At 52.0% G+C, this 13,779-nt stretch overlaps 1 protein-coding gene across 1 annotated transcript; it reads left to right on the forward strand.

The window, feature by feature from the left end:
- Nucleotides 1-4,025: 4,025 nt before the first annotated feature.
- On the forward strand, nt 4,026-10,245 carry PRR13 (proline rich 13). Its single transcript, XM_056120109.1, has 4 exons — nt 4,026-4,066; nt 5,233-5,270; nt 5,957-6,306; nt 9,715-10,245. The coding sequence occupies exons 2-4, from the start codon at nt 5,252-5,254 to the stop codon at nt 9,757-9,759; spliced, it is 414 nt and encodes a 137-aa protein (XP_055976084.1). The 5' UTR covers nt 4,026-4,066; nt 5,233-5,251; the 3' UTR covers nt 9,760-10,245.
- The last annotated feature ends 3,534 nt before the right edge of the window (nt 10,246-13,779 follow it).

Genomic DNA, 13,779 nt, shown 5'->3' on the forward strand with positions numbered 1-13,779 from the left:
ACATGTCTTGAATGTGTCAGGTTCCAGACTCACACATACAGATACACATAAACATACATGGAGACATACATGGAGACACACGCAGCAGTAGAGCACAAATCTCGAATGTATCAGGTTCCAGACTCACATATATGGACACATGTAGATATACATGTAGACATACATGTAGTCACATATGTAGCAGTAGAGCACATGTTTTGAATGTGCGAGGTTCTGGATCACCAGTACTGCAAAACCAAAGCAACAAACAAACCGATTTCGAGGTGCTGGGGGATAAAGATAAGGATGATCAGGTTGACTTTCTCTCAGCACTACCAGGAGTGACAATCTCTGAGCAATCACGGAGCCCAGAGTGGCCTCGGAACCCCGCTGGCCAAAACAAAACAAAATGTCCAGCCCAGACTCTGAGCCCTTACGTGGGCTGAACAGCCAACCCTGATCAGCACCGTGGATAACTCTGTGTGTTCCCTTCCATCCCTCCATCATCATTGGGGCTGGAGCAACAGCACAGCAGGTAGGGTGTTTGCCTTGCACGCGGCCAACCCAGGTTCGATTCCCAGCATCCCATATGGTCCCCTGAGCACCGCCAGGGGTAATTCCTGAGTGCAGAGCCAGGAGGAACCCCTGTGCATTGCCGGGTGTGACCCAAAAAGCCAAAAGAAAAAATCATCCCTCCATCATCGCAACAAATACATGACCCAGGACCGCAAGAGCATGAAGACAATGAAAGGAAAGGTGGGGGAGAATAACTAAACAAAAGCTACCACCACCTCCAAAATGGCTTCAGAGGAAGGTGCCTACCATGGAGGCAGCCTGGGGGGGTGGTGATGATGGGAGGGGACCTGGGGACACTGGTGCTGGGAAATGTACGCCGGTGGAGGGATGGGTGTTGGCACACTGTAGGACTGAGTCCCGATCATGAACAGCCTTGTAAGTGTTGATCTCCCAGTGATTCAGTAAATTAATAGATTAATTAATTTTAAAAAATCTTCAGAGAGATCGTAGACAGTGAGAACCAGAGGACAATTGTGGTATTACAATGTTTATTTGCAGGTTTTTTTTTTTTTTTTTAACTTTTTGGGTCACACCCGGCGTTGCATAGAAGTTACTCCTGGCTCATGCACTCAGGACTTACTCCTGCCGGTGCTTGGAGTAATTGGGAATTACCCTGAGCACCACCATATGGGATGCTGGGAATTGAACCTGGGTCGGCCGTGTGCAAGGCAAATGCCCTACCTGCTGTGCTGTCACTCCAGCCCCTATCTGCAGTATTTTTGAGAGGGTATGTTATCTTGAAGTGCTGGCCAGCATAAAAATCAGAAGACTTAGATGATAATTTTGGTTCTTCCACTGAGAACTCTTAGGAGAGTCTAATTGATTTTCTCAGAAAGCGGAATGTGTGATTCTCTGTCATTTCTTTTTAATTTTTTTCTTCTTGAGTCACACTCAGCAATTCTCAGGGGCTACTCCTGGCTCTGCACTCCAGCCCCATCTACTCAGCATACTGATCTTTCTCTTTCTCAGGTCCAATTTCAGTAAATGTTTATTAATAACAGAATGACGCTCATACACTGACATAGTTTAATACCTTCACCTGCCTTCCTTATAGGCCTCCTTAAAGTTCTTAGAAAACCAAGATGAAACAATAGTATGGCGGGTAGGGCGTTTGCCTTGCACCAGCAGACCTGGGTTGGATCCCTGGCATTTCACGTGGTTCCCCAAGCACTACCAGGGAAGGATTCCTGAGGGCAGAGCCAGGAGTAACCCCTAAGCATCAGAGTGTGGCCTCAAAACAAAACAAAACAAAACAAAAAGAAAAACATGGTTCATGCTACTCTGCATACTTACAATATCTATAGGAAATCTAGGAAATCTGTATTTTTAATCTCTTCTCTGAACACCCCATCACCTTCCTCCATCAATAAAACGGTCATTGCTCTTCTTGGCGTTATAGCTGTTCTTTGTACGATAGGGAAATGGTCTGGAAACAGTAACAGAAAGGAACGAGTATACACCTTCCTTCCTTTTTCTTCTTTCTGTTACTGCTTCCAGACCCTTTTCTCATCATACAAAGGATTTTCCTCCCCCAAATCCAATCTTTTCTGACAATCGCAGACAGACTATACCACTTACTACTTCCCTTTGATGTAACCATTTATAATCCTCCGGGTTACTCCTCTGTGTTTGTTGCATATTTTAGAACTGACTCAAAGTCTTTTTTCTTTTTATTACTTTATGTGCAGGCGGGCACGCGCGCGCGTGTGTGTGTGTGTGTGTGTGTGTGTAGGGTTGAGGCGGGTTGAGGCCACACCCAGTGGCCTTGCAAGTGACTGTCTCGGGTTTGATTCTTGGCACTGCATATGGTTCCCCATGATCCCCGAGCACCTCTGGGTGTGGCTGAAAAACCAAAAATAAGAATATGTTTAGGGGGTTGGAGCGATAGCACAGCAGGTAGGGTGTTTGCTTTGCATGTGGTCAACCCGGGTTCGATTCCCAGCGTCCCATATGGTCCCCTGAGCACCGCCAGGAGTAACTCCTGAGTCCAGAGCCAGGAGTAAACCCTGAGCATTGCCGGGTGTGACCCAGAAAGCAAAATATATGTATATATATATATATATATATATATATATATTTAGGACCTGAGCAGTGTAGTGATGCAGATGAGCTTGGAGAGGCGACAGTGGGTCTGTTTGTACATGATTCCCAGGTTCTACAGTATTTTCAAGAATGAAAATATTGAGTAATAAACCATGCTCAGACTCGAGAGTTGGAAAGTAGAAATTTATTGGAAAGTAGAAGAGGAGGAAAAGGAACTCCCCACGTGGGGAGGAACTTAGTATAGGACTAAATTAAAAGTAGAAGCTTTGTGTGAGCCTTTTAAAGGCTCTTGGCATTTCTTATCAATTGACAAGTATTACAGAGAACGCAGGGAATCTACAGGGTGGTCTGCCTGGCTTGAGCCTTTCTGGCCATCTGCCCCAGCTATTGTCCATTATCTTAGTCTCCCTGTGAGCCTAAAGCTCAGAGGTAGAATTTTATGATGGACAATTAACTCCCTGTTTATCAGAAGAGCCCAGGAATTTGCAAAATTGTAGGACGGGCCAGCCAAAAAAAAAAAAAAAACACCAAAACAAAACCCGGTACTGCTCACAGTAGCTGGCAAGGGTAAACTGAGGCTTCCTCTTTCAGGACAGTGGGTAGGGCACTTGCCTTACATGCAGCCTGCCCGGGGAGTCCATAGTCCATACAGCCCGAGTCCCGCCAGGAGTGATCCAGACGCAGAGCCAGGAGTAAGCCCTGAGCACGGCCAGTTGTGGCCCCCAAACCAGAGCAAACCACCAAACCGGGGTGGGGGTGGAGGGGCGTTTTCCAGCAATCACTTGAGAGGAACTGGGAGGTAAGACAGAGAGAAGTGGAGTGACTGGAGATTGACTCGGGAGACCATCAAAACGGACCCTGCTGATGCTGGCTGTGGGGGGTCGGTGGAGCCGCAATTCCCAGCGGGAAGCCTGGGAGGAATCAGGAAACCTCCGTCGTTTCCCCCAGGAATGCTGCTTGTTTCCTTTCCCCCGGGGCAAGGAGGGAGCTGGCAAGTTCTCCAGCGGGGGGCCGAGACGCAGCAGCAGACCCTCGCCCTGCTCCGCACACTGAGCCCTATTACGGCCGCGTGCAGCGCGCAGAGCCCGGGACGCTGGGCGTGACCTCAGCGGCCGGAGGCTCCGCCCTCCCCGGCCAGGCCCCGCCCATCCCGACCCGGCCCCGCCCCTCGCCGGGCCTGCCCCGCTTTCCTCGGCCCCGCCCCGGACACGCCCCTCCCTCCAGGCCCCGCCCCCGGGGCTTCCGGCCCGCCCCGCCGCGCCTTAAAGGGCGGTCCCGCCCCTTGGCCGGCCGGGTCCCCGGAGGAGCCGGAGTGATTGACCCTCGCGTCCTCCAATCATGCTGCCGGCTGGCTCCCCAGGCCCAATGGGGCTGCAGCAGAGGCGGGCGCAGGAGGGAGGGCGGGGAGGGCCGGGAAGCGAGTGCCCGGGCTGCGGAGGACGCGTCCGACTCCCGGGTGCGAAGGAAGGTAACCGTGGTTCTGGCTTTCCCGGTCTCCTCCTTTCCCTATCCCTGGCTTAGGGGGTCTCCTCTTGCCCTCCTGAGTGGGGAGGGGGCGTGTCTGCAGAGTGCTTAAGCGTCTGCGGGTCTTTCCCGAACGCCCCTCCTCCCTTCCCTGGAGTGGGGTGGGGGCCTTCTGCCTTAGGCGGTGATTCGGGACCTCCCCTACCCGAGGGGGGCTTCAGGCCACCCAGACCCACCCGGGATGGGGAGGCAGTAGAGGGGCCGAGTGCTGGTCTTGCATGTGATGACCTGGAGTGGGGTGGGGGCGTTCTGCCTTAGGCGGTGATTTGGCACCTCCCTTCCCCGGGGGGCTTCAGGCCCTCTGGACGGGCAGGGGCAGAGGCTGGTCTTGCGTGTGATGACCCCCTGTAGATCCTCGGCACCACGTCTGTGGCTCCTCCGAGCAGAGCCTGGACCCCGACCCTGGGGCGCGGTGCCCCCAGTGGAAAGCGTCACCCCGACGCAGTGACCAACAGGAGAGATAAGGAGAGCCGACTGCCACCTGGGTGGACTCTGCCCAGGTCGGAGCTGTCACCGCTGGGCCGGGCCTTGGGAGCTGGAACTCCCGTGAGATAAGCTAGGCACTGAGTGCAAAGAATTCTTTCTCTTTTTTTTCCTTTTTGGGTCCCACCTGGTGACACACAGGGCTTCCTCCTGGCTCTGCACACAGGAGTTACTCCTGGCGGTGCTCAGGGGACCATATGGGGTGCCAGACAGAACCCGGGTCTACCACATGCAAGGCATACCCCTTACCCACGATACTGTCTTTCCAAAGACACTTTTCTTCCATAAGGGACAGGCAGTTCTCTAAGTGAGTGTCTATTAGCAGGAAGATGTTGGTCTTGGGCTAACTCTCTCGCTCCCTTTCCCAACCTCTCGGGAGTCAGATTTTTTTTTTTAATATTTGCCTTTATTTTTATTTATTTACTTTGCTTTTTGGGTCACACCCGGCGATGCACAGGGGTTACTCCTGGCTCTGCACTCAGGACTTACTCCTGGCGATGTTCGGGGTACCATAGGGGATGCTGGGAATCGAACCCGGGTCGGCTGCGTGCAAGGCAAACGCCCTACCCGCTGTGCTCTCTCTCCAGCCCCTCGGGAGTCAGATTTTTGCCTTCTTTTTTTCCTTAGGCTGCAAAACCTCCTGAACATGTGGAATCCCAATGCTGGTAGGTGTCTGGAGCAGTGTTTACACAGGTGAAGGCCATCTGCCAGCCAGGGCAGGGGCTCAGGGGGGTGGTTGGGCATAGGAAGCCTGAGATTATGGGGCAAGCTGGTTTGACAGGTGGGCCACAGGAAGGAAGCAAGATCTGTAGGGGTCCACGTTGGGAGAAAAATTGAGGAACACTGTGTACAGAAATATCTCCTGCCAGCCTGCTTCAAATGGGTCCCACGACCAGAAGTCTCTCTCGTTCCACCGCTTCTCTCCTGAGCAGAAAAAGCAAAGTCCTTAGCTGGTGGCTGACTCGCCATCTCCCTCCCTCCCCCGTCCTCCACGGGTTGCCCTTTCTCTCTTACTCACTTTGTCTCCCTTGGCTGCTCCATTCCCCTTTTCACTTTTCTTTCTTTCATTCTTTCTTTTCTTTTCTTTTTTTTAATCACACCTGGCGGTGCTCAGGGATCACTCCTGGCGGATTCGGGGGACCATATGGGATGTTGGGGATTGAATCCGGGTCTGCCGCGTGCAAGGCAAACGTCCTACCCACTGTACTAGCGCTCTGGCCTCCTTTCCACCTTCCTATTTCCCTTTAAGTCGTAAGTGAGAAGCAGAATCCCCTACTTTCTGTTGTGTCGTTTGTCGTCAGAAACTCTCGGGCCGCTCTAATCTTAATTCATTTTGTACTTCTTCCCCCAGGACAAACTCCGTATCCCCCTAACGTGGGCTATCCGCCTAACGCTCCTGTCCAACCGCCTGTCAATCCTGCCTTTCCTCCCGCCCCCTACCCGGTCCCCCCTGGAGCTCCTCAGGGAAATCCAGTTTACCCGCCAGGTGTGCCCCCTCAACCTATGCCTCAACCAGCATATCCAGGTGGCCAGCCCGTTGGTCCCTGCCCACCTCCATACCCGCCATCTGCTCCTGGCATGCCTCCTGTGAATCCGTTGGCTCCGGGCATGGTAGTACCGGGCATGGTGATGGACAAGAAGATGCGGAAGAAAATGAAGAAAGCCCATAAAAAGATGCACAAGCAGCACAAGCACGGCAAGGTCAGTGCCCTCGGGGGCCCGGGTGGGAGAGGATACCCCCTCCGAGGCTCAAGGTGGACCGGGGGTGAAGGAGAGGGGTTCATGGTCCGAGAACGCGAGGCAGTGATGGTGTGACTCTGGCAGATGGTTTGTGAAGGACTCCCACTGAGAAGAATCCGATCATCTTGAAACGAAGTATTCCCTTCATGGGGTTTTCTGTCAGTCAGTGGCTAGGTGGCGCCTTGGATGGGATGTCCGAATAAGGTGTCTTTCTCGGCCTTTCTGTTTCCCAGAACTTTTGCTTCCGACTTTGCCCCCCCAGGAATATTTTACTAGGTTGGACATATTCACTGGTTGGTAATGGTCAAAATGCAGTACAGTCAGTTGACGCAACCACCCCTGGCTTGTGTTGAAGGCTTATTCCTGGCTCTGTGCTCAGCGATCACTCCGGGCTTGGGGAACCATATGGGACGCCAGGGACTTGAACACAGGTCAGCTGCATACAGCGCAGGGTCCTGACTCACTGTACTGTCTCTCTGGCCCCTGTGGGTTTTTTTTTTTTTTTTTTTTTTTTTGCTTTTTGGGTCACACCCGGCAATGCACAGGGGTTACTCCTGGCTCTTCACTCAGGAATTACCCCTGGCGGTGCTCAGGGGACCCTATGGGATGCTGGGAATCAAACCCGGGTCGGCTGCGTGCAAGGCAAACGCCCTACCCGCTGTACTATCACTCCAGCCCCTGGCCCCTGTGTTTTGACGTCATACTTGGTGATTCTTCTGACTTCAGCAGTGTTCAGGGGACCGTGTGATGCCAGGGATCAAACCTGCACCCCCTGCATGCACTTACTCGTTGAGCTGACTCTGGCCCAACAAAACAATCCTATGATAGTGAAGAGTAACCTGGCCCGAATTACTGGAGTTCTTTTCTCTCCTTAATGTTCTCAGGGTGTCGTATAAATTATAATGCTGGGGCCAGAGGGATAGAACAGCCCGTGAAATGCTTGCCTTGTGTATAGCCAACCTGGGTTCCGTCCCCAGCACCCTAGGTGGTTCCCTTTGGGCTGTGAGCTCTAGTTCCTGGTTCTGGATCTTTGGCAGAAGTTTGAAGTGGCGGAGAGGTGAGAGCTGAATGGGGTAGAAATTACCCTGGAGACACTCAAATATGTTTGGTTGCTGTTTGTCTCGGGCTGGAGCGATAGCACAGCGGTAGGGCGTTTGCCTGGCACGCGGCCAACTTGGCCAACCTGAGTTCAATTCCTCCGCCCCTCTCGGAGAGCCCGGCAAGCTGCCGAGATGATCTCGCCCGCACGGCAAAGCCTGGCAAGCTCCCCGTGACGTGTTCGATATGCCAAACACGGTAACAACAAGTCTCATGATGGAGATGTTATTGGGCCCGCTCGAGCAAATCGATGAACAACGGGAGGACAGTGCTACAGTTGTTTGTCTTGGGGTACACCCAGCTTTGTGCTCAGAAACTATGGAGTTGCCAGGGGTCGAACCCAGGCCTCCCACGTGCAAAGCACTCACTCCAACCCATTGAGTTATCTCTAAGCTCTCAAATATGGTTTTGTTGTTGTTATTGTAGTTTTTGGTTTTAGTGGGACAGACCTGGTGGTTCTTGGGGGCTGTTCCTGGCTCTCTGCTTAGTTGTCACTCCTGCTGGTGAGAGGGAGACCATGTGGGTCTTTTTGTTTGTTTGTTTCGGGGAGAGCCACACTCGGCAATGCTCAGGGGTTACTCCCGGTCCTGTACACAGGAATTACTCCTGGCAGTGCTCGGGGACCAGATGGACGTGCTGGGGTCAGTCACTTGCATTGCAAGTGCCCTAGCCACGACTATCACTCCAGCCCCTTAAGAGTTACTTCTGTGGGTGATGCTCAATGGACCACGTGGTACTGGGGATCCAACCCAGGTTGGCCACATGCACGACCCCTAGACTGTCTTACCCCTGTACTACCTCTCCTGCCTCTCGAGTGTTTTTTGTTTGTTTTTGATTGTTGTTTTCGGGCCACACCTGGTTGGTGCTCAGGGACTGTTTCCGGCTCTGTGCTCAGGAGAGACCCCTGGCAGTGCTTGGGGGACCATATGCGGTGCTAAGGACTGAACCGGGGTTGGCTGCCTGCCAGGCAAGTGCCTTAATCCCTGTGGTATCTCTGTGACCTGGAACGATGTTAACTGAAAAATCGCAGGTGAGAATACCAAGTAAATAACCTGGACTTGAACTTTGCTATCCTCTTTCCCCTCATTTTCTCCCAGTTAGGGCAGAGGGAAAGGTAGAGACCGATGCAGTTGCTGCTTCTGTTCATTTTCCTTCGGTCTTTGGCCTCTAGAAACTTTCCTTGTAGCTGCCCAATAAACACGGATCAGAGAGCAGCTACATCCCAGCACTGTCTTATGTCTGTGCCTCTAACTTATTCCTCACTTAGGCTTTGGTTTCGGACAAACTTGTAGGCTATCGAATGTAGCCTGCCCACAGGGCAGAGTCTGGCAAACTCCCCGTGGCCTACCAAATATGCCAAATACCAGTAACAATGATGGGTCTCATTCTCCTAAGTAGCCTTGAATATAATCTCAGGGCTGGGATGAAAGAGACGTTACTGGGGCCTGCTCGAGGCAATCGACGAATAACAGGATGATGAAATGAAATGAAAATGAAGGCTTTGGTTCAGATGCCGTATGTTGAATTCCATGCAATAAACTACAATGATTTTTTTTTTCAATTTTGGGCTTAATTTTTTTAATTTCCACGAGTGTTGCTGAGGAGTGTTGGAGATTGAGCCCAGGTTGGCCGTGTGCAAGGCAGACGCTTCAGACCCTCTGTACCATCTCTCCAGCCCTAAAGAATTAGAATGATAGAATCTAGTGCCCCTTAGCCAGGAGCCATATGGTCCTGTGAGCCCCCAGGACATTACAAGAGGTTTATAGCATAAATGGGGGACCGTGGCCTGAGATTATGGGACAAACTGATTGGGGACGGGGGGGGGGGTGGTGGTGTGGGAAGGATTTAAGGTCAGATGTGGGGCACAGTGGGAAGAAGATTGAGAAATAGTGGTGTTTTTTTTGGGGGGGTCACACCCAGCCCATGCTCAGGGGTTCCTCCTGGCTCTGCACTCAGGAATCACTCCTGGCGGTGCTTGGGGGGACCATATGGGATGCTGGGAATCGAACCCAGGTCGGCCGCGTGCAAGGCAAACGCCCTACCCGCTGTGCTATTGCTCCAGCCCCAAGAAATAGTGGTTTAATTATTCCTGTGTGCACTGCTTCACTGCTGAAGGAAACTACAGCTTTTGCGTGTCAGTGAGTGGCTGAATGCTCCTGACTCTTCCGGGGTGCCTGAGGTTTGGGGTGGTGGAATAGGGCCCTGCAGACCCAGGAAGTGACCAAAGGTCTTTTGGTTCTGATGCTCTTCCCTCTCCCTTTCCCCTTGCAGCATTCCTCCTCTTCCTCCTCCTCCTCCAGCAGCGACTCTGACTGAATGCAGGGCCCGGACCCTCCCAGCAAGCCTCAGATGCCATCCCCAGATGCCACCTGGGGAAGTGAGCCCTTGTGCCCGTCCTCCGCTCCTGCCCTTCCATCTCCCGTTCGGGCCTGACTGGGGAAACCGGGACGAGAGTCATCATCGGCTCACTGAGGCCACTTGTCACTCACTGCTTGGGTAGAACTTCTTGCTGCTGTGTTTAGCAAGAGAACTTTTTTTTTTGAAGATGGTGGGACTTTTGAACTCTGCTGAAAACAACTCTTAAGATCTGTAAAGTTGATTTTGAAATTGCTTTCATCATCCTTGCGTTTGGGAAGGTATCGCGGGACTCGAACAAGGGGAGGCCTTGTGTTGTGGCAAGCTGGCTGGGAAGTTAAATCCGTTTGGCGGTGAACTTGGCCCTTTCCGACCCCTGGACTAGTCTGGGTCCTTTCTCCTCCCCCGACACTTGGAGCCAATAAAGCTGCTTGTCTTGGTATCTGATCACTGTGTCATCACCTTGGTGGGTCCAGCATCTTTGACTGCTTTTGCTGCTCTTCTGAAAACCCTTTAAAGTAACCTAAGATGGAGCTGGAAGGATAATACAGCAAGGTCGGGTACTTCGCCTTGCACGTGGCTGACCTGGATTTAATCCCTGGCACCCCAGATGATCCCCTGAGATCCCACCAGGAGTGATTCCTGAGTGCAGAGCCAGGAGGAACCCTTAAGTACAGCTTGGAGGTGGTTCAAAAACAACAGTACGGGGCTGGAGCAATAGCACAGCGGGGAGGGCGTTTGCCTGGCACGCGGCAGACCCAGGTTCGATTCCCAGCATCCCATATGGTTCCCCGAGCACTGCCAGGAGAGATTTCTGAGTGCATGAACCAGGAGTAACTCCTCTGCATCACTGGGTGTGACCCAAAAAAGAAAAACAAAACAAAACAATACAAAAAATAAATTGGGTTTAATTTTTTGCTTTGTTTTTGGGCCACACCCCATGATGCTTAGGGGTTAGGTGCGTTGGCTCTGCACTCAGGAATTAACTCCTGGTGGTCTTTGGGGACCATATGGGATGCCGGGGATCGAACCTGGGTCAGCCACGTGCAAGGCAAACACCCTGCCCGCTATACTGTCACTCCAGCCTCTGGCTTTATACTTTTATTTTGGGCCATACCTGGTAATGCTCCTGGATTACTCCTGGCCCTGTGCTCAGGGGACCTGTGAGGTGCTGGGGATTAAACCCAGGCCTCCTGTTTGTAAAGTATACAAAGTATGCACTCTGCCCATTGAGCTTTCTCTTTGGCCCTTCAAATAAATCGGTTCGTTTAGATTTTTGGGTCAAACCTGCTGTGCTCAGGCATGGCCGGGAGAATCATATGGGGTGCTGGGGATCCAGTCCCAGTCAGCCACATGCAAGGTCAGTGCCTTACCCACTGTACTATCTCTCTGTCACGGTACTAAAAGTCAGTCCATTTGATAGTGAGGAACTAAGGCCAGGGATGTAGCTCAGGGGTCTAGCACGTGCCTTGCATGTGTCAGGCCCTGGGATTTGGTCTCAAAAAAAAAAAAAATAGTACCAAACAAAAAAAAACAGCACTCAAACATTCAAAATTATAGCAAGAAATCAGTACACCAGAAAGGCAATATACTGTCCCTGTTTCCTTCCTTCCTCCCTTTCTCCCTCCCTCTCTCCCTCTCTCCCTCTCTCTCCCTCGTTCCCTCTTGCTCACTCTTTCTTTCTTTCTTTCTTTCTTTCTTTCTCTCTCTTTCCTCCCCTCCCTCTCTTCATCTCTCCCTCCCTCCTTCCCTCTATCTCTCCCTCCATCCCTCCCTCTCCCTCTTGCTCTCTTTCTTTCTTTCTTTCTTTCTTTCTTTCTTTCTTTCTTTCTCTCTCTTTCCTCCCTCCCTCCCTCCCTCCTTCCCTTTCTCTCTCTCTTTCTCTCTCTCTCTCTCTCTCTCTCTCTCTCTGGGGTGAGAGTGTTTGGGCCACACCCGGTGATGCCCAGCGGTTACTCCTGGCTCTACACTCAGCAGTCACCCCTGGCAGTGCTGAGGGGACCATCTGGGCTGCCGGGGACCCAGTCTAGACCTGCCATATGCAAGGCAGGCACCTTTTCTCCCGTACTATTCCTCTGCCTCCTCCCTCCCTCCCTCCGGTCCTTCTAATGTTAGTTTACATGATTTATTTCTAGGGGTACGATGTCATACCTCTTTGAAGTATGTCCCCACGCCACAGAGCACCGTATCCCCATGCCCCAGTTGGCTGCACCCTTTCCCCTTCCAGTTTTCCCTCCCTGCTCCCTCTGGATTCTTGTCCTCCCCATGTGGTGGGGATTTGCGTTGTTTCTTCATATTGCTGTGTAGGTTGGGGACTAGGTTCCTGGGGCTGAAATAAACCACGCCCACTCCCACAGAAGCCACGCCCCCACGGGAACCTGGGTTTGGGACAGATCAGCGCAGCGTGAGGAGTGAAGAGGGAGGGACAGGCAGACGCTCCCCTGCTCCCCTCTGGAACCTTCCGCTCTGCTGAATCCAGGGCTTGGTTTCTGGTGGTTTTGTCTGTTCCTGTTTCTGCTTCTCTGTCACTGACATATGAGTGGAGGTTATCCAGTGTTTTGGTTTTTTTTCTGCTTTTTGGGTCACACCCGGCCATGCACAGGGCTTACTCCTGGCTCTGCACTCAGGAATTAACCCTGGCAGTGCTCAGGGGACTATCTGGGATGCTAGGAATCGAACCCGGGTTGGCCGCGTGCAAGGCAAACAAATGCCCTACCTGCTGTGCTATCGCTCCAGACCCAAGACTTCAAAAAATTTTGGGGGGGGGTTAGGGTCACACCTGGTGATGCTCAGGGGTTACTCCTGGCTCTGTACTCAGGAATTACTCTCTCAGGGATTTGAACTGCTGTTGGTCATGTGCAAAGCAAGCACCTTCCCCCCTGTATTAGTCCTTCATCCCTATTTTGTTTATTGGGCCACCCCTAGCATCCCCTGGTATCCCTGGCTCTGTGTGAAGGAGTGACCCCTGGCAGTGCAGGGAGAATCGTATGCAATGCCTGAGATTAGAACTGGGGCCAGCCATGCATAAAGCAATTCCCTTTTACCCAAAAGGAGAGAGAGAACCAAAGGGAATGCCCGCCACAGAGGCAGGCTGGGATGGGGGCTGGGGGGTGGGAGGGACACTGGGAACACTGATGGTGGAGAACGGGCACCGGTGGAGGGATGGGTACTTGATCATTGTATAATTGAAACCCAAGCACAAAAAGTTGTAAGTTTACAACTGTACCTCATGGTGTTTCACTAATAAAAATTTAAAAAAAAAAAAAAGCAATTCCCTTTTTTTCTGTACTGTCTCTCCTGTCCAACGAGTTTTTGTGGGGAGGGTACACACAGCAGTACTCATGGCTCTTCGGTCAGGGATCACTCCTGGTGGGCCTTGAGGGACCATGTTTGGAGGCAAGCAAACTCCCTCCTGTACTAACTCACTGGCCCCCAAACCAGTATTTTTTTTAAATTTAGGAGTACTGTACTGCTATTTATTCAGCCATTGATTAAGCTGATTGAACTGGGCATAAACTTCACATTACTTAAAAAAAATTATTTTTTAATTGGATATCCGTGAGATAGACCCTTACGAAGCTATTCATAGTTGGGTTTCAGTCATACAGTGATCCAACCCCCATCCCTCCACCAGTGTCCATTTCCCACCACCGATGCCCCCCCTTTCCCCACCACCTCCCCCCAACCCCAACCTTCTACCCCCAGCCTCCTCTATGGGAGGCACTTTCCTTCTTGCTCTCTCTCTCCTTTTTTTTTTTAATGCATTATGATTTGCAAGACAGGTGTTAAGAGGTCATGGTGTTTGTTCAGGGCACTCAGTGTTTTTATCGGGATGGTAAGGCTGGAGTAGCTTTTCAACTGGGTGGCAGCTTGGGTGGGGTGGATGTGACTGCCGAGGCTTCTGGGAGTACAGGGAGGTGAGGGGAGGTAGCCCATCCCGACCCCAAGGAAGCCTGGAGGTTTCGGTCACAAAACCTGCAT

Source organism: Sorex fumeus, unplaced genomic scaffold, assembly GCF_029834395.1.
Source record: "Sorex fumeus unplaced genomic scaffold, SorFum_2.1 ptg000042l, whole genome shotgun sequence".
Lineage (NCBI taxonomy): Eukaryota > Metazoa > Chordata > Mammalia > Eulipotyphla > Soricidae > Sorex > Sorex fumeus.

What these genes read in the sequence shown, in the direction of transcription:
- PRR13 (XM_056120109.1), top strand. An exon ending in AGCAGCACAAGCACGGCAAG is followed by an intron (nt 6,307 to 9,714) that starts GTCAGTGCCCTC and finishes TTCCCCTTGCAG; the next exon opens with CATTCCTCCTCTTCCTCCTC.